Below are 17806 nucleotides of genomic sequence, written 5' to 3'. Positions count from 1 at the left end.
TCTGATGCTATCACAGGCTACCACTGTTGTAACCTAATCCAGCAATCGACTTCATAATTTTTTGAAGTAATCTTGTCAATCTGACATTAATGAAATTTAGCTGATGTGATATCAGCGTCCATTTTAGGATCAAGTCGAATGTCTCCAATGACAGTTATTATTGTCGGCTTGTTTCAATTATTTCAATATTTCAAATTGGGGTATTAGCCTAATTTAGGTTGCCACATCCTCTGCTCAGGGCAACTTTATCGAAAAGTTTAAGAAACACTGACACTGTATGAGCACGTTTGGCTAGTTTGTAACAATGGTCATGACAATGCTTTAAAAGTAATTTTTACTGGACGTAAAATAACAGCAAATTTCTTTGTACAACCGACAAATTATTGCACAGTAATATTTAATCATATTCGTCAGAGGATTACAGTTACTTCGCTAAAATAAATAAAATTATAAAATATTTGTCAGAATCGTTCACAAAGCTACTACAGGAATGCGCAGGCTACACTTATGTGTAATTTTACGCTGAAGTTGATCAGTCATTTGCGACTAAACACGTAGCCACGATTCAATTGTCCATTACGTCAAATGACACGCATCGTATCATCACAGTGGAACTAGTAATAGCTGAACAGAGACCACAGAAGCATATACGGTTGCTCCGTACAGCGGATAAAACCAATACGACGAACGACCGGCGGTTAATAATACGGGATCTGGTTTTGATAATACTGTATCATGTCATAAGTCCTGCTCCATTTGCTTAAGAAGCAATCGCGTATGACCCGCACCATGTACTGCGCAGCCTCCTTGGAAGAAGCGGACGGCTGGAAGCGAGATCGAAGCAACTTGATGGTATTCCCGCGGAAGCATGGAAGCCCGGTGTCCAGCATGAGGGCGACAAGAGCCACGATGTCCTCTCTGTAAGGACGGACAGCAAGGTAGGCTTGCACGCAGAGCTCCATGAACCACTGTGATGGAGAAATTTGCGTTGATACGAAACATACCGGGGATTTTACGAGCACTTTTAATACCTAAGTGCAGCTGACCATACTTGCATTATGTTTAATACTGACCACATTTGCCACATTTTGGTATTTACATGAGGTTTTAAACCTATAACCGCGTGAAGCTCGGAATAATGTAAGAAATAAACAGATTTTGGTAACCAGGCCATAAGCAGGTAAGACCAGCCCGGCATTTAAGGCGGAGGAGCGACTTGGTCCACAACCCGAGCTAACCTGGAAAGGAGGAGCTTCCATCTTTCCTCCCATGATGAGGACCATCTCCTCCGTTAACTTAATGGCCGGCTCCCATCCGAGATTGCCTCCTGGACTGCTCTCAAACATGAACCCAAAGTCAATGTGCAAGAGATGACCATCTTTATCCAACATGATGTTGCCGTTGTGACGATCCTAACCATGCACGGAACGCTTACTAAGTAGGAGAAGTTGGGCAGCGTCCAGGTATTTACAGTTAGCAGATGCGGTCATGGTCAGCGTTTAAGATTTGGCTTTAGCAAACACCGAGAAATTTTTAAGGAATGCGACTTTTAAAGACTAACTGCTTATTGTCTACTGCAATTACAAGTTTATGGATTTTGAGAGACTGTTGGACAAACTTATGTGATCGCTTCGGTTCCAAACAACACCTTAAATAACACCGGTTGTACCGCAAGGACGGCTAGGTGAAAAGAAACCGAACCTTTATTTGAAGTATGAAGAGTACCAGGCTGTAGGCTGCCATGCTCTTGATGAAGTTTCGCCGAGCGGTCTGGAAACGCGCTGAATGTTCGTCGCCGTATTCGTTGCGGAAGTATTCATACCTTGAGTTTAAATGCACGAACACGGATGACTACACAGCGACATAACCGATATACAGACAGCGTGTGAACTGGTAAAATATTGGTCAAAAATTGAAAAAATCCTGTCTTTTCAACCGAGTTAAACGGTTAAGTTGGTTGCAAGTCACTCACATGCCTATCGCCGTCTGACGACCAAGCTGGTCACGTGACTTGGAATCAGGGATGCATTCGATGACGCCACAACCGGGGGAGGTTGCAACAACGCGGTACGGGAACAAATACAGGTCCAGGCCGACCTGAAATAACAGAAGAACATATCACGTTTGTCAGATGACATGATTGCGGCCGATCACAACCAGAATTGGTCGCGACTCGTATCGTGTTTGAAAGCTTTCTGGAACTTCTAAACGTTCAAAACCTGTTTAAAAATATTCTGGAAAAGTTGTATGATCTGCAGCGCCAACATGTCCTGCCGGCAATCGTCGCCAACTTTGAAGATGACCGCTTGCCACACTAGGGATTCCGCGCTCGGGAGACCATTCTGGGTTCGCTGCCGAAGATTAATTATTTATCTCATTGGCCATGATTAAAAAAGTGAACGCACGCCAAGACCAGATATTTTTAAGGGAATTTTTTTATAAGTCCAAATAAAAATCTCCTTAGTCATGATGAAATCTGTTTCAGCTTTTATTAACTTTTCATAAGTCAGAAGTTAACAAGGAGTTTTAAAAATCAAACTTACATCAGACAATTACCGCTTCTTTACCTATTTGCTCCGCTTTCTACGCCACATAAGAGTGACGTCATCACACAAACATCATATAGAACTCACCGTCGAGCCCAGCCGTTCCACTTCGTTGATCCCGCACTGCTGCACGTGAAATCTCGTCAAGTAGGGGGCTTTTGCTGCGCTTTGTAGGGGGATACCCGTGTTTCTATCAATGTCATGCACAAGACACTCGGGGCTGCTAGGTAAGTAGCAGCCTGGACGTACCTGTGAGATCATATTCCAGTTATTTGAAGGCACGAGGTAGGTGGCACTAGCCAGCTAAAGTTGACTAAAACGCACGCTGCATGCTCAGAGAAGGAAAGTGAACATTATCAAAGCAACGACACTCAGTTACTCACATTAATCTTAGCAAGGGCTTTAAGACAAGCTTCAATACGCTCAGGCCCCTTAGGGTAGGGTTTGATGATCCCTGAGACGTTGGTGACATCAGCAAAGAAGTCGAATTCACGCTGATAGAAATCCTTGGAAGGTCCATTGAGGTTTGATAAAATGCTTTCTATTATCCGTTCAAGTTTGTCGCCGATCTCTGGGTCCTGACAAAAACAAGAAATTCTCATGCCACAAGCTTTAAAGGTGCTGGAGCTAGAAGTGAACGTTGATTTGTGGATTTTTACAAATTACAAACTTACTTTTCACAATTTACAAATTGTTTTTTTTTACTTAACCACATCTAGGTGGGGTCGGGTGCAATATCAATTTTTATCAAACTGTAGACAGACTGGCGTTTTATCCCTTTGACTAAATTATCTACACTTTAATTTCACGCGCAACTGACTTTGTTTTCGCCTTCCTCGTCTGTGTAAATGTTAGTCTTCATGTTCCAGATGATCTGATGCGCCAGGAGCTGGGATTTGGCAGCGGACCATATGAGATAATCCTCCACGTAGCCCATTGTATCATATCTGTTGGAAGGTGCACGTACAGTCGTAAAGGTTGTGAGGAGTGACGTATGCAAGCACAAGAAACAAACAACCGGATCAAATAAGTATGAAGTCGATTCATATATAAGTGAACGGATAAATCTCATATCAAGGATTGTTTATGACTATTACAAAAGTAACGGTTGCTATTACGACTCAGTGATTCCAATTCACCTCACAGACTGCACCAGTTGAGGAATGTAGAACAATATCGCCTCCGGTGGAAATTTCCTCAGAACTTTCACAGCGTACTGCGCCGTTAGTGGGTGGGGATTGAATAATCTGAAGATAAAAGTTCGAAAGTAGGAATCACAAAATACTTGACGAAGGTGGTCAAATAAGCCAAGGCGATTCTTCAACCTATAGACGTCGGTTGGGTCTACTTGGGACTCTTCATGCGTATTGTGTAATTATGAGCCGTAAATGCAAGCGCGAGTATTACCTTGAGAAATATGACAGCGCTGTGCTTGGTGATCCAAGCGCCCACGTGAGCACGTGATTCAATTCTGGCGAATCAGAGTCAACGGTCTGTGTCGTCACTAAGTACTTGATAGCTTCGGGACAATGCCGGGCTTTCTGTAATGTCACCGCGAAATAATGCAAAGGAAGCTTAAAACCTGATTTAACATACCATGGACTGCTTGAAATTTTGCACGTGCCTCCGGATTGTTACGCAACAGTCGAGTCACTTCTCGAATGACGACTTCGTTGTTGGACAGGCGATCCGACAGAAATACAGTTAACATTGGGGAAATCCCCCAAGCCAGCCGCACCATTTCCTTCAATTGTCTGTCAGTGGCTTCCTGTAATGAAGAAAGCTGTGGTTAGAAAAAGGTGAATTTTGTGCTACGATGACCAAGTTTTAACACAATCAAAGCAACGTAAGCGCGCAAAGTGCCCAGATGTCAAACGAATCCAAAAATATCTAAACCGAGAAAAGAAAATTAGCAAAATCAAGGAAACACAACACACAGATTATGGCCAAAACCCAACAGGCCAACTTTCTTATGTACTTGAGCTTTCCACGCAGTAATGGCGGGGTCAGTTCCGATGGTGAAGTCGGAGTTTGCACTCGGGTTGTACCACGTGATGAGGTGTTCGAGCTCGGATGTGAGAAGGGAGAGGAGGAAACTCCTCCGCTTCATGCATTCCCGCGCGACCCTCGTTTCCGGCTGCATCGAGATCAGAGAATATGCGTTGACATATTTATATAGCTAGTCATTATATCAGCACACTGTTATGGTCCAGAAAGGCATTTTCATTGAAATCGTGAAATGAAATAAGAGACACAGACTGTACTGGTACACAACAAAGAAAATTGCACTGACACCGACGCGAAGTTTCTTACTAAAAACTATTTAACCACAAAGATGAAATAATTTCTTTAACTTACTTTTCCTTTCTTCGAACTGCGCTTGCTTGCGGCAGCTGCAGACCTCCTGATGGTCATTGGGCCTGTGTTCATCCAACCGTTACTACCCGGCATCATGGGGAGGCTGGCCAGTGAAGTAAGGTCAGAAGCCATGGTGTCAGATAAAACTGGAAAATGATATAACAGTTTAATTATTTGAATTTTTTCAAATCAACTTACCCTATTTTTATGTCATAAACTTCACTTTCTGAAAAGTTCGTCTACTTAAAGTTTTGCTTTTGGTGATAAAAGCCATAGCGAGATGCAGCAGCAGGTCAAGGGTTAACATTGTGCATTCTAACTATCAGTTCTGTCACAATCAACTTTGTTTTTGACGTTTAAAGCTTGGCATGGTTCTCGTGAAACCGCAATCGGGTGAAACTTACATATATGCTAAATTGATAAACGTTTAATTTTGCAAACAAACCATAGTCGGCTTTATAAGATAACATTTACAACAAAATCATTTGAAGAGTAACCACGCTGCTAATTACGCTCATGGGTGCAATAATGTGATTATCACTTGGCACAGTCTCATGCGCAAACCTGGCATGTTTTTGATGGAAGCTGTCGATGGAAGGGTATTCCCCCCACTACCAACCGACGTCAGGGCGAGGTGGGACGAGGCACGTGCGAACGAGCCAGGGGGGTTCTGTAGAGGGGTGGTGGCCCTCCGGGTGACAAGGTACTTGCGATCTGCGTGAAGTGCGTGCCACAGCCGGGTCGTGCTTGTGATGTCATGACGTAAATCTTCTGATGGCTGCGTGGGAAAGCTTCGTCGAGAGCTGTGATGTCACAATTGAGGAGATTTAGCGACGGGGAGAAATTATCACAACACAATATTTTTCATAGTTGATATGCGAAGTCTCACCAAAAGTAGTCAAACATATGAAGATAAATCCTTTCTCTTAGAAAATTGCGTTCCAAATGCGACAACTTTATATATTCCACACTGTGCAGGAGAGAAAATGCTAGAGACAGCACAGAGAATCGTGCTCCACAAGCGGCAATGTGTCTAATGAGATAAAAAGGTCATTGTTCGGTCACAAAAGACTAGAAAATTCATCGAATGAATTTCTTTGAATGAACTTTGCACCCAAGGTAGAAGAACAGAAAATTGATATTTAAGTTTTTTAATTTGTAATTCCAAGCAGGTGGCCATTTTCATAAATTATATTGGTCCCATTCTGTCAAAGTTGCTTGGTTGATAAGAAATTGAAAAACTTTAGTGGGACATGACACCCTGGTAGAAACTATGAAATATGCAGCTAAGATAAAAAATCTGTTGAGGACACCAAGCAAGAACCTTCACGCTTAAATGCAAAGACCGTCCTCACCGTGACGAGTGTTGTTTTGTTCCTGGAGTGAAAATAGGAAGAGTTCGGTGGATCAACGAGATCAACATCCTTGTCTGTTCACTGCTGCTATGCTTCACCATGTCGAAGCGCTCCTGGAGGAACTAAAGAAAAATTTTCATCAGTTTTCTTACAGCATTCATCATTCTCACAATCAGTCAGTCAATTTCAGGATGAGAGATCATCTTGAAGCATCGCTTCCTCATGTAACAACGTATTTCACTGAATAATTGAGAGGTTATGCAACATTTAATCATACGACACTATCACATTTTTCATACCCGTATCCAGCGTAAGTGGGGCAAAACATTCGGAGGCTTTGGTTGGGGCACGTGGTCTTCAGACACAGCAAGTGGATCGCCTTCGTCTTGGTCGAGGGAAAAAAGTCCCAACTTCTGGTCGACGGTGGCTTGCCAGGCGAGACTCATTTCACACAGCAATGAGATTTCGAGATCGTCTCGAGCTGATATCAGCCATTGCCAACAATCAACCGCGCTTTCAACCACGCTCAAAGTAAACCTCGGGAATGAAAATAGGAGATCTTACCACCAACGCAAAAGTTGACTCGTTAAAAATTTGGCCGATTCTTATATACCGTGCATTAAATAGGCAGCATAATAACAAGTAAGCTTGACGCACCAGATATGGTCACTTACATGTCGACACAACACCGAGTGATAATTCGAAGTAGCTTCGGGTTCTTATATGATGAGAGTTTGTTGGAGACAAGTAACGACGTTGCTCTGTACAATGCTCCCTGCAAGTGAGATTAGTGACGATAAATACAAATGAATTTGACATTCCCTCATAAAAATATATCACTCCCATGCTGCCCAAAACTACAACGTAGAAGAAGAACATAAAGTTGTAGACAGCATCAAAGGGCTTGACCAACCTGGAGGCTGTGGGCAGATTTCTCATGAACGGCTGTTTTGTAAGATTTCAAAATGACAACACTCAGATCAATCCCCGCTTCTTTCTCTATCTTCAACATCCCGGCAACCTGATGAAATCAGAGAAAAACAAGATAGATTGTGGCACAAGTTAGCAGCACTTTTCTATCTGAGACATCAGCGCATTGTCTGCAATGAAGCACCTAACTGGAACATGGTGGCGCAACTTGACACGAAGAGAAATAAAACAACATTAAAAATCCAAGAGCAAGATATTTTTCCATACAAGTGTAACGAAAGCTCACCTCTCCAAGATATTTGTTTCTGTTGTTCAAAGTCAAGACATAGTTTGGAAGTTTTCCGTGCAGTGATTCGGCCAGGGTCACTTCGCTTGCCAGAGCCAGACCTACGTGGTCGTGAGCGTTTTGAGGAAAATTTTTTTCCACCTCGATCAGATACTCCTGGTGGAACATTAGACTTAATGCCCTCATTGCACTGACTAAATTTTGCCTGAAACTTTTTTTAAATAACTCCGAACAACCACTTTGCAAAAACCTTTGATTAGAAAAACATTCAATTCCATTAAGTTGATCCCTGGGTCCAGATATGATGTCTATTGACAAAAAGCAGCAGAGATCCGCACAAACCTGAAGGTGACTTGCCGTGACTGAGGGGGCAAACTGCATGGCCTGGCGCAAGATATCCCGACAATGTTTTCTAAAATCGTCGACTAGTTTGACCCGGAGAGTACGAGAGTCCGGCAGCTGCATCGTGAAACGAGTGCCGGGAACTTCCAACTCCGGAGTCTCGCCAAATGGAGCCTTGAAAAAATGGTGATTAAATTACAGCTAGAAAGTGAACGACAACCATTCTTATGCTTTCTTTTAAACTTAATCTTGTTTATTGATTGACAGGTGTGGGCATAACAGTGGTTGCAGTTAAAAAACTGATCAGCCAAGCATTAGGCGAGTACTTATCGAAACCAATAATGAGTTGAAACCTACAGAAGACAGAGTGGATGAGAGAAGATGCAAGAGATCAAGCATCGTTGTGAGGACGGGAGCGCTCCACAGAACGTGGTTGAACTTGTTCACCAACATCGAGAGATACCTGTGACATCACATATCTTCAAAAACTGAAAAGCTGTGATTCAAGTTACAAGCGGCTCATAGAATGAACTATGAGGTAACAAACCTGTCTGCCACCTGTCTGATGCGATTTTGAACGCTGTTAAACTTTATCAGCAGAAACTGGGCTTGATCAGCCAACAGGGATTCGGTTTCTTCTGTTTTATCCTGCATTGAAGATAACAAAAATAAATGTGAGAGGTCAAAAAAACAACAGAAACTTTGCAGTTACAATAATTTTTAGATCAACAATGTTTGCGATCTATGACCCAAGGGAAAGTCTTTTCGATTAAAATGAAGCAAAATATTTAGGGACCTTTGCTGCGATGATGTCCATGAACATCTGAAAGACAAGGTCAGCGACGACTTTAATGCACTTCCATATCTGTGATTTATCCTTCTGAATTGCCCGATCCTCCAGGTATTTGAAAAGAACATCCGGGGAGTAGTTGGGACTGTAAAGAACTCTACAACCACAAAAACAGAAAATAAGTAGAAAAATGTTAAAAACTTGGAAAAAATTTTTAAACTTAGTAAACTACGCAATAGACGATGATTGTTTAATGGATACCGGTGTAAATAAAAACCTGATATAAAACGTACAAAAACCACCTGCAAATACCTTCACATAACTATGACTCTGTTAAATCAAGTGGCATATGACTGGTCACCTGAGTCTTTCCAAGCGATAGACAGAGAGCAAGTAAGTGCACATTGCAAAGTCCATCTGGTTAATGAGAGTGCTCACTTCGGTGTTATTCTGGAGGCAAGTTGACAAAACCATTCTCAGTTCGCTGAGCTCGGCCTGTATCAGACACAAGTCGGTTTTGTTATCTCTATAAATGGATTGACGTGGTGATCTGTATGTTTAAAGCGGCTTACTGGAGTAACGGCATCATTCTTTAACGCAGAAGTGTATTGCAACCCGTTTCGGAGTGGGTCACCGCCAGGGAAGACCAGGAGGGGTGACTTGACGGAGATCTCGCACGTTCCGTCGTGCCACTCGGCCGGCCAAAAATTTTGCAGTGAAGCTGAAATGCCAACAAATGTCAATCAATCAAAAAATGTCAGTCAGTCTGCAAATGTCAATCAATCAGTTTGTTTAATTGCATTATAAGACCCCACTGGCATAGAGTGCCATCTTGTGAGCATTAATCACCTTCTCTTTCAGTTGCGAATCCAAAAACAACACAGTAAAGCCAAAAATCTCGGAAAAGTTTATGAAGTCGAGGAGTTGGTTTCAAAATAGGGGGTAATCTTCTCATAAGCTGCAGAAGAGAAAAATGCTGCAAACCAGGCAATTGAAACTGATCAAATTAAATCCAGGAAAAAAGGAAAGTTAAATATTTCCAACACACTCAATCCTCACCAAAGCTATAATAGGTATAAGAACCCCAAGATTCCCCGCACTGTTGGATGCTTTCAATATTCCAGCTACACCAGCACTTGTGGATTTTTGGTTTGCAGCGATTTGCTCCGCCATACGCTTCCCTTCGAGTCCGAGTTGCACAAAGAGCTCGAGAAATCTCACAAGAAGAGCTTCAAGACGCGATGTTTCTTCAGTTGTTGAGTTCAACCTGATCGGTGATGGAGGTTGCGTGAAAGTGATCTGCCCGATATAATGTGAAGGTGTTTGGATGAAAACGTTTGAAATTTAGAGTCTTTGTCATTCAAACCATTAACACCGGCATGACAATTATTCTATGTTTTATCTGACAAATGCATTACACACGGCATTGTTGAATTTTTCAAAATCTTCAGAACTAACGCCATTGTCTCTCTGGGGGAAAAACGAAAATAAAACATCTTTTGCATCTTGCTGTAAACTTACTTTTGATTCTCTTTCAACCTTATCCAAGTTGTCGGCGATGTTGGCGAGAGCGTTGATCGTTGCAAGGGAGCAGTGTCTGTGGATATTTTATGCATCAGCATCCAATAAAAACAGTTCAAAGAACAAATAGATGATTTCAGCTACAAAAGTTGAACTCACGACGAAACTCAACGCACCGGAAACTCGAAGTGGCGTCGTTAGTTGGGCTTTGGCTGCTTCCGTAAACCGCAGACCCGGCTTTAACACATATTTGCAGCAACATATTCAATATTTCATGGTAGTGTTTGTCCTAATATATGGAGAACAAAGTTTCAATAACTTAACTGAAGCCACTATCTGTATTAACGCACCCTGCGTTAAAATATTTTTTAGACAGCAAGTATCACATAACACATATGATTGTTATCATTGCACAAAAAACAAAAAAGGTTTATGTGACTTTGTGTTCGTTCACATTATTTCTAACTAAAAAAGAAACCCACAGGTCCAAGCACAGCAATGCAGGAGAGTTGTTCTATTATCAGGTTGTCCAAGTGGGAGGGAGGAGAATTTAGTTTCTGCTGCAAGGTTCCTACAACCTGGTTAAGTGAAACAAGATCTTTAAATTTTGCGATGAAATGCTGACACATGTTTGTTTATGACACGGCAGAAGTGTGTTTATTGCGTAACAATAATGCAAACTGCTGGTACTTATGTGAACACTGATTTCAGTTTTTTCATAGCTCACAAGTTGTTAACCTGTTCGATAATTTTCGGATCTGTGATTCCTTCAGCCACACCGATGTGGGACATGAGTTCAATGCAATGCTTCTTGGTAAGTGACCTCCTGAAATTGCAATAGTCAAGTTGAGAAAAGGCATAGGATTGGAGATCTACACTTCCCACTGCAATCAAACTCAAGTAAAGGGAGACAGACATGATTTCAAGTTCAAGTCTCAGCTTATGAGCGATAACTTTTGAGATAAATACTACTGAAAATTAAACATTTCTTACCGGTCATCTCTTTGGAGAGAGAAGAGTTCATTTGAGAGGGATGATAAAAAAGCGGCGGCGCAGTGTGGGTCGTTCTGTCCACCGACTTTCAGTGCTCTATGACATTATAATCAAAACAAAAACACCACCTATAGCTTACATTTATTTCTTGCAGTGCGTGGCAGACGTAGATGGCGGATGACTTACAAACAAATGCTTTTAATGGCAGCAGTCTTCAGATAAAGATAAGAATGCCGCTCGTCTCCTTCAAATGAAGACATGATGGACGTGTCGGGCATTTTCCTTCCGCCTGTAAAGGGGAGGAGCAAGATTTTGTTTTTTTATAATAAATCTTTCAACACGCCTTCACTTTGATGATAATGATGGCAGATTGAGATCCACTTCTTCAAAGAAACTGACACATTGGGGATCCGCATAAAAAGGTATAAATCTTATTTTGGTCTTTCTATTCCGATATTTAAGTGAATAGTTTGTCACATTCAACGCGTAAAATGTTCTCTATATCCACTAGAGCGTGACATCGGGATCGGTGACAACATACCTGCAAGTAAATCACTCGAGTCCTGACTCAGCACATCAGCGGTTTGCTTCGACTCCAACTTCTGGAGTTTGACGAGTGCGGGAGCAGGATTGAGGAGGAAGTCTCGAAGAACATTGACCACTTGCTGGACGTGACTTGGACTTGATTTCGCTAAAGACCCGAGTCCCTAAGAAGTCAACAAAACTGGCTATGAAGAGTGATTTTAAATTTTGTCAGCTCAAATAAGACAAAAAAACAACAAATTTTCACTAGGCCATGCAAGAGTTTTATGTAATGTTTTTACCTTCTTCTACACGCGGCAATATCGAACTTTCATATTTTTATTTTACCAACTTGATGAGGTTAAACCCTATGACCTTTATGCAAACAATTTGATACTGATACCTTGAGGCAGGCGTAGAGTAGAGGAACATGAGCAAGGAATATATGACTCGATTCGCTGGAGAGTAATCTGCTCGTCATTTTATCAAATAACCGCTGAGCTTGCGAACGTTCTCCGTTGTTTGTGAGTAAAATGACGTCGATGCACGCGGCACAAGATCGACACTTGATGAAAAACAGTTACACTCAATATTAAATCATATTTATGGAATGAACGCAACATTAAATCATATTTATGGAATGAACGCAACATTAAATCATATTTATGGAACGAACGCAACATTAAATCATATTTATGGAACGAACGCAACATTAAATCATACTTAGGGAACGAACGCAACATTAAATCATATTTATGGAACGAACGCAACATTAAATCATATTTATGGAACGAACGCAACATTAAATCATACTTAGGGAACGAACGCAACATTAAATCATATTTATGGAATACACGAACTAAAAAGAAAATCAAAGAAACCCAAAACCGAAGTTAATCCTTCATCTAATGTCGAACAAAACAATGTGCAACCTGACTAAAGTACAATGACCTGGGTAAAAAAGAAATAATACTATTGCTACAGACTGCAATAAAAAGCAATATTACTTGCATGAGGAATTTGTGGAGTTGGTTCTGAAGAAGTTCCTCCTTGTGTTCAAGCATTGAACTAATCTGCGTGAAACCATCAACAAAAGATGACTCAGCAAAATTTGCAAAATCCTTACAAAGTTCATCTATAAACGAAAATAAAAATCACGCTTATGTTGACAGACAAAATCGGAAATCAAATACAGTAATACTGAAACTTGAAACTAAAACAATTTAAAAAAAATTCCATAAAAATCACAATTACCGTATACAACAAATTAAAGCCACATGAGTGAGCAAGACATAAATTTTCCGAAAATCAAAAACTGCGTTATAGGCAATAATTTATACATGTATATATACAGGGTTGCCATACCGTCCTTATTTCTAAGATTTGTCCTTATTTTAAAGGTCCGTGTCTTAGAAAATATGTTTGTCCTTTTTTTCTAAGAAATGTCCTTATTGAACATGCAGATAGTGTCTTGTTTTTTTTTGTTTTTTTTAGGAACATTGGTTGCTTTCTCCTGTTGTGCACTGTTTAAGGTGGTATTCGTCTTTCATTTTCTAGTCGTCCTTATTTTTGAGTTGAGACTGATGGCAACCCTGTATATATATATCTGTTAATAAGCTGAACGTGTACCTCCAATCTGGTTCATGTTGACAATATCCCGACATAATCCAACTGCTGTTAACGCCAAAACTTCAGAGAAAGATTTGTAACAGGAAACTTTTTCTAAACTTGAACCAGACCCCCTCAACCAACTCGTAAAACTTGTCTCCATTTTGAGCAAGGCATCAGTTTGCAGAAGGGGCCTAAGCTGTAATAAATGAGTTTAATTTTAAATTTATACTCAAACTGAGTACATGCTAATGCTAAAATATTAACTGGAAAATAATAGTAACTAGTAACTCAACTGGGCGGACATATTTTAACCGAATACATAATTATCATTATTTCACAGAAGGGACCAAAGTAGTATCAAAATCAAAATACAATAACATAACAGATAAATTAGGACATCAGCAACACATAGTGTAAGGATACTGTTAGAAGACAAACGTTATCAGTTATCACAATTACAAGACAGACAATGGGTAATAGCAACTGTTTCACAAGTTAGAACTGTTTTCACAAATATACAGGGCACCTGGGTAGAACATGGCCTATCTTATATGAATATATATAGAAGTTAGTTACCATTAGAAGAAGTCTTTTCGATTGCTCGATGCTCAACCACTTGAAAGCGCCATCAGCATCAACAAACGTGATCTCATTTCTGTGTTGTTCGCTCTTTCGTCCTTGGACATGAAAAGAAGTTCCCATCCGCGACAGCATGTTAGGAGCGGAAGATTCTAAACAGAACTCACATTTATCTCATCTTTGCCAAAATGAGCATGAGTCATAACCACTTATGAGATACATAAGCGGAGATGTTTTGTGCTCAGTTGGTGGAAGCACTGCCGCTGGTTACTATGCAACATCTCCTTGTGCACCATCTCCTTGTGCACCATCTCCTTGTGCAACCTCGGCTCTGATTAATTTCGTTCTTTTGATGGAACACAAGGTCATTTGATCAATTTTTAACACAATTCCCTTTATAGTTCAATGTGTGTTAAGGCGAGTATTAAGCGGACCACGATGATTTCCGAACAATAAAAATTGATTTTTCTCATAGATCCGGGCCACTCACCCACATAATGATGATCGTCGAATCCCGCAACACACTGCAGTGACTCCGACAGTGAGCTGTCATATTTTGATTTGTTAAAAACGCCCGAACTAACGTCGGTCACTTTATCGGGAAATAAACGCAGGAATATGCTCGCACTGTTTGGAGTACTACGTCCAAACCCCCGAAGTAATCCAATCAATGTTGGAAGGACAATTCTATATAAAGTCTCTGTAAAGATGTATAATAATCATTAATCATACTTTAGGAACCCAGTTGAAATTTTCCATTAACGACGCTTTTTTAAATCAATCAGAAATACACAAGTGTTCTCACCCTTTGATAATGAACTGGACAGACAGGCTTTAATGAGATTGTGCAGGGTATTTAGAAACGTTGCAACTATTTCTTGATGGTAAGATGTTGAGGCATCACAAGCAATATCACTTAGCAATGTAGCCAGACAAAAAGCGTTACATTCAGTAGCAGGAAGTTTATCTAAATGCCAACCACAAAGTAATCAACATGGTATAACCAATAGTCTTGTACCATGACGCATTTTTACAGTAAAGTTAACACTCTAAGTTAGAAATAAACTCATCGTCTACACATAGTGTATAAAATTTGGTAAAAAATTCTTAATTAAACACGCTATATATATATATATATATATGTATGTATGTAGTAATTTAGCCATCATTTTAAACTTTAATAATACTATTTTTTGGCTTACGACTATCAACAACAAAAATTTGCTTACCCTTTTCTACGTAATTAAATTGCCAAATTGCAGAGGGAAGATATTTCAGAAGATTAACTAAATGTGGCACTATCAAATCATGGTGCTGAAAATTGAAAACAAACGCATGTAATTACTAATTACCAATGTCATAATGCTGTCATAATGCGATAAATAAAACTGCAAATTCCATACCAACCTGCATTTTAGATTCCAATAAAAACACACCAACTGCAATAATTGCATAGTGATGCTTCAGGTTCAATTTATAAGACGATTTGTCAATTTGTGGCACTTTTGATAAAAGCCTTTTCACCTAAATACACGAATACAAGTCATTGACAGGCATATTTCATTAAAAAGTCATTCATATATATATGTGCTTGGAATTTTTAGTTTTCAAGCTCGTTGGCAAATTTTGCATCAGTTTTGTAAGTATTTTAATCACCATTATTTCAATCAATTTCTCGTACATTGAACAAAAATAGGTACATACCTCATGCGTATTGTTATTCTTTTTTGCAATATTCCGAGCCAGTTTTATTATTGTTTTGTAATAAAAGTCTTTCATTTTTACTAACCAAAAACCTAACCCTATTGAAAATGAAAACATTACGTAGTACACAAACACACAGTGCAATACATGTCCTGGAAGTCATCAGGATACATTTAATTATCACTAAACTCAGTTGGATAAAAAACACAGGGTTGAAAATGGGCACGTACTCATGAAGTACATTTAGTTACAAATTTTTTTTGTGAAATTGAACACAAATTGTTCTGCACCTGGAGAAGTCGTTGCAGGAAATGAGGTTTTATAAGCACATTTCAAAATAAGTTTGCGGAGTCATTCAAAACTGTCCTCATGATAAAAAATGCACCTCACTAAGAAAATGGTTACCTGGTAACCAACCAGCAACAGTGAGCACTTATCAGGTTAAGTGAGTAACGATCAGGGCAAAAAATACATAAGTTTTAAAATTTTCGAATGGACAGAGCAAAAGCGTTGTGAAAAATTCTCAATCCTGCACAATGACAATAAAAAGGGGAAATTTTGGAAGAATTATTCAAAAATCTTCAATTTAAAAATAAAAATTTTTGATCAACCATGAAAACAGATGAGAAATTTGCTACCAATCACGTAATTAATTAATGAAAGAACGAAACTATTAATACGAGTTCAACATAGTAATGCTTGCTACAACAAGCCCAACAGCACTGACTTGAAGCAAAGTTTCGAACTTTCAAAAGTTTAGACAAAGGTGCAACGGTTACCAATAACTAAGCACAGTAACCACGCCCGGCGCTTCCGGTGAAACAGTAATAAGCTTGGTGTCGTCAACCCACATTAAATTGACTAAGCTCGGGTTGCGATGTACCACGTTAAGTAATTTTCCTTCCTTGACATCCCACACAATAATCTTCTTCTGGTCGCCGCTAGAAATCATCATATCTCGCCGTAACTTTATGCACCGGACGACTCCTATGTGTTCATGCACTGAATGCAAGCAAGCACCGAGCCAATTCCAAATCCTCACGTGACTGTCTGCAGACCCAGACACGATAAATTCTTCGTTGAAATCGAGACAATAAACATCATCGTTATGGCCGACTAAGGTCTGCGTGCAGTCGCCACTTGACATTTGCCATATTTTTAAAACCTTATCCCCACCACCACTGACGACGTACTGGTCGTTTATTTTGCAGCAATGAACAACTTCTGTGTGACCAAGCAGGGTGTGGACGCAGATGCCACGTTCTGTGTCCCAGACTCGGATTGTTTCGTCCCATGCAGATGTTACGGCATATTTACCGTGACAACTCAAAGTGACAAGATCATCCGTGTGCCCGTTCAACACGTACAAGCACTTGCCACTCATCACGTTCCAAATTTTGATTGTCCTATCGTCGTATCCACTCACAGCTTTGCTTCCATCAAATTCAATGCAACGAACAGACGACTTGTCATTATTTTCAATCAGTAAATGTCCCAGACATTTTCCGGTGCTGATATTGAAAATCCTGATGATACCATCTGCACAACCAGTGAGGAGCAAGTTGTTTTTTATCTTTAAGCAGGTAATTGCCTCGGAGTGATGGTGAAAAATGTGAAGTAGCTTTCCAGTCGAAACATCCCAGAGAACAACCAGGCGGTCATCACTGCCAGAAGCAAGGATGTTACCAGAGCAATCCATACACGTGATCCTGTCTTTGTGTCCTCGCATAGCAGGGAGGACCACGTAGCGTCCATGCGCCCAATTACGATGCAAATGGCAGGCACGGATGAAAATATCCTTCCATTTGCAAATCGGAGGCAATTCCTTGCATGTATGTAACACAGGGTGAAAAGTGGGGGATGTCATCGTGGTTTGGGGGGCCAATGTTGGGGGGGTCGGGGTAAAGAGTTCTTGGGGTTGTGACGAACCCTCTCCAAAATGAAGCCACTGTCGTCGGCGACACAACGCCTTCCAGAGACTGCTTGAATTAGCTCTCTCACGCCACCGTGTGCTGCAACATGAAGCACGAGACAGTTCCTCCGGAGTGAGATATGAAAATATTCTGTCGACTATTTCACGAGGAATGAACGGAACAAAGTCCACGGCAAGCAACTGTCTGGTGTCGCTATAGAGCATTTGCAGTTGGCGTGGTTTGCATTTCAAGAGTAGTTGCTTCAGTACACGATCCTGGCCGCTTCTATCCAAGGTCGTGAATTTCCTCAGAATGTCTTTCATGTCGTTTTCGTGGCCGGACATGTTACACAATTT

At 40.5% G+C, this 17806-nt stretch overlaps 2 protein-coding genes across 2 annotated transcripts; both read right to left on the bottom strand.

Annotated features, from left to right (window-relative positions):
• Positions 1-317: 317 nt before the first annotated feature.
• LOC143448359 (phosphatidylinositol 4-kinase alpha-like) lies at positions 318-16300 on the bottom strand. The gene is made up of 44 exons (XM_076948063.1): positions 15538-16300; positions 15241-15357; positions 15063-15147; positions 14639-14800; positions 14324-14533; positions 13831-13985; positions 13273-13450; positions 12651-12778; positions 12047-12208; positions 11663-11828; positions 11308-11410; positions 11122-11217; positions 10867-10954; positions 10611-10706; positions 10305-10417; positions 10129-10204; positions 9667-9906; positions 9457-9565; positions 9180-9328; positions 8969-9102; positions 8614-8764; positions 8365-8465; positions 8175-8280; positions 7818-7991; positions 7476-7631; positions 7173-7280; positions 6934-7034; positions 6559-6796; positions 6260-6381; positions 5794-5937; positions 5469-5707; positions 4905-5050; positions 4525-4683; positions 4167-4314; positions 3954-4083; positions 3686-3793; positions 3367-3493; positions 2930-3124; positions 2634-2795; positions 2220-2351; positions 1973-2097; positions 1702-1822; positions 1239-1412; positions 318-968 (listed from the first exon to the last, which is right to left on the bottom strand). Exons 1-44 carry the CDS (start codon positions 15652-15654, stop codon positions 699-701), a joined length of 6321 nt encoding a protein of 2106 aa, XP_076804178.1. The 5' UTR covers positions 15655-16300; the 3' UTR covers positions 318-698.
• On the bottom strand, positions 15636-17794 carry LOC143448357 (uncharacterized). The gene has a single exon (XM_076948059.1). The coding sequence runs from the start codon at positions 17792-17794 to the stop codon at positions 16313-16315; it is 1482 nt and encodes a 493-aa protein (XP_076804174.1). The 3' UTR covers positions 15636-16312.
• Positions 17795-17806: the final 12 nt, after the last annotated feature.

The sequence above is a fragment of the Clavelina lepadiformis genome, chromosome 3 (assembly GCF_947623445.1).
Source record: "Clavelina lepadiformis chromosome 3, kaClaLepa1.1, whole genome shotgun sequence".
In the NCBI taxonomy this organism is placed as follows: Eukaryota; Metazoa; Chordata; class Ascidiacea; order Aplousobranchia; family Clavelinidae; genus Clavelina; species Clavelina lepadiformis.
Note: the sequence above shows the minus strand (reverse complement) of the source record. Positions and strands in the feature narration are given on the sequence as shown.

What these genes read in the sequence shown, in the direction of transcription:
- LOC143448359 (XM_076948063.1), bottom strand. Translation starts at nt 15,654, where the DNA reads ATGTTTTCATTTTCAATAGGGTTAGGTTTTTGGTTAGTAAAAATGAAA. An exon ending in ATTTAATTACGTAGAAAAGG is followed by an intron (nt 14,801 to 15,062) that starts GTAAGCAAATTT and finishes GTTGGCATTTAG; the next exon opens with ATAAACTTCCTGCTACTGAA. An exon ending in CCCACTTACGCTGGATACGG is followed by an intron (nt 6,382 to 6,558) that starts GTATGAAAAATG and finishes ATTTTTCTTTAG; the next exon opens with TTCCTCCAGGAGCGCTTCGA.
- LOC143448357 (XM_076948059.1), bottom strand. Translation starts at nt 17,794, where the DNA reads ATGTCCGGCCACGAAAACGACATGAAAGACATTCTGAGGAAATTCACG.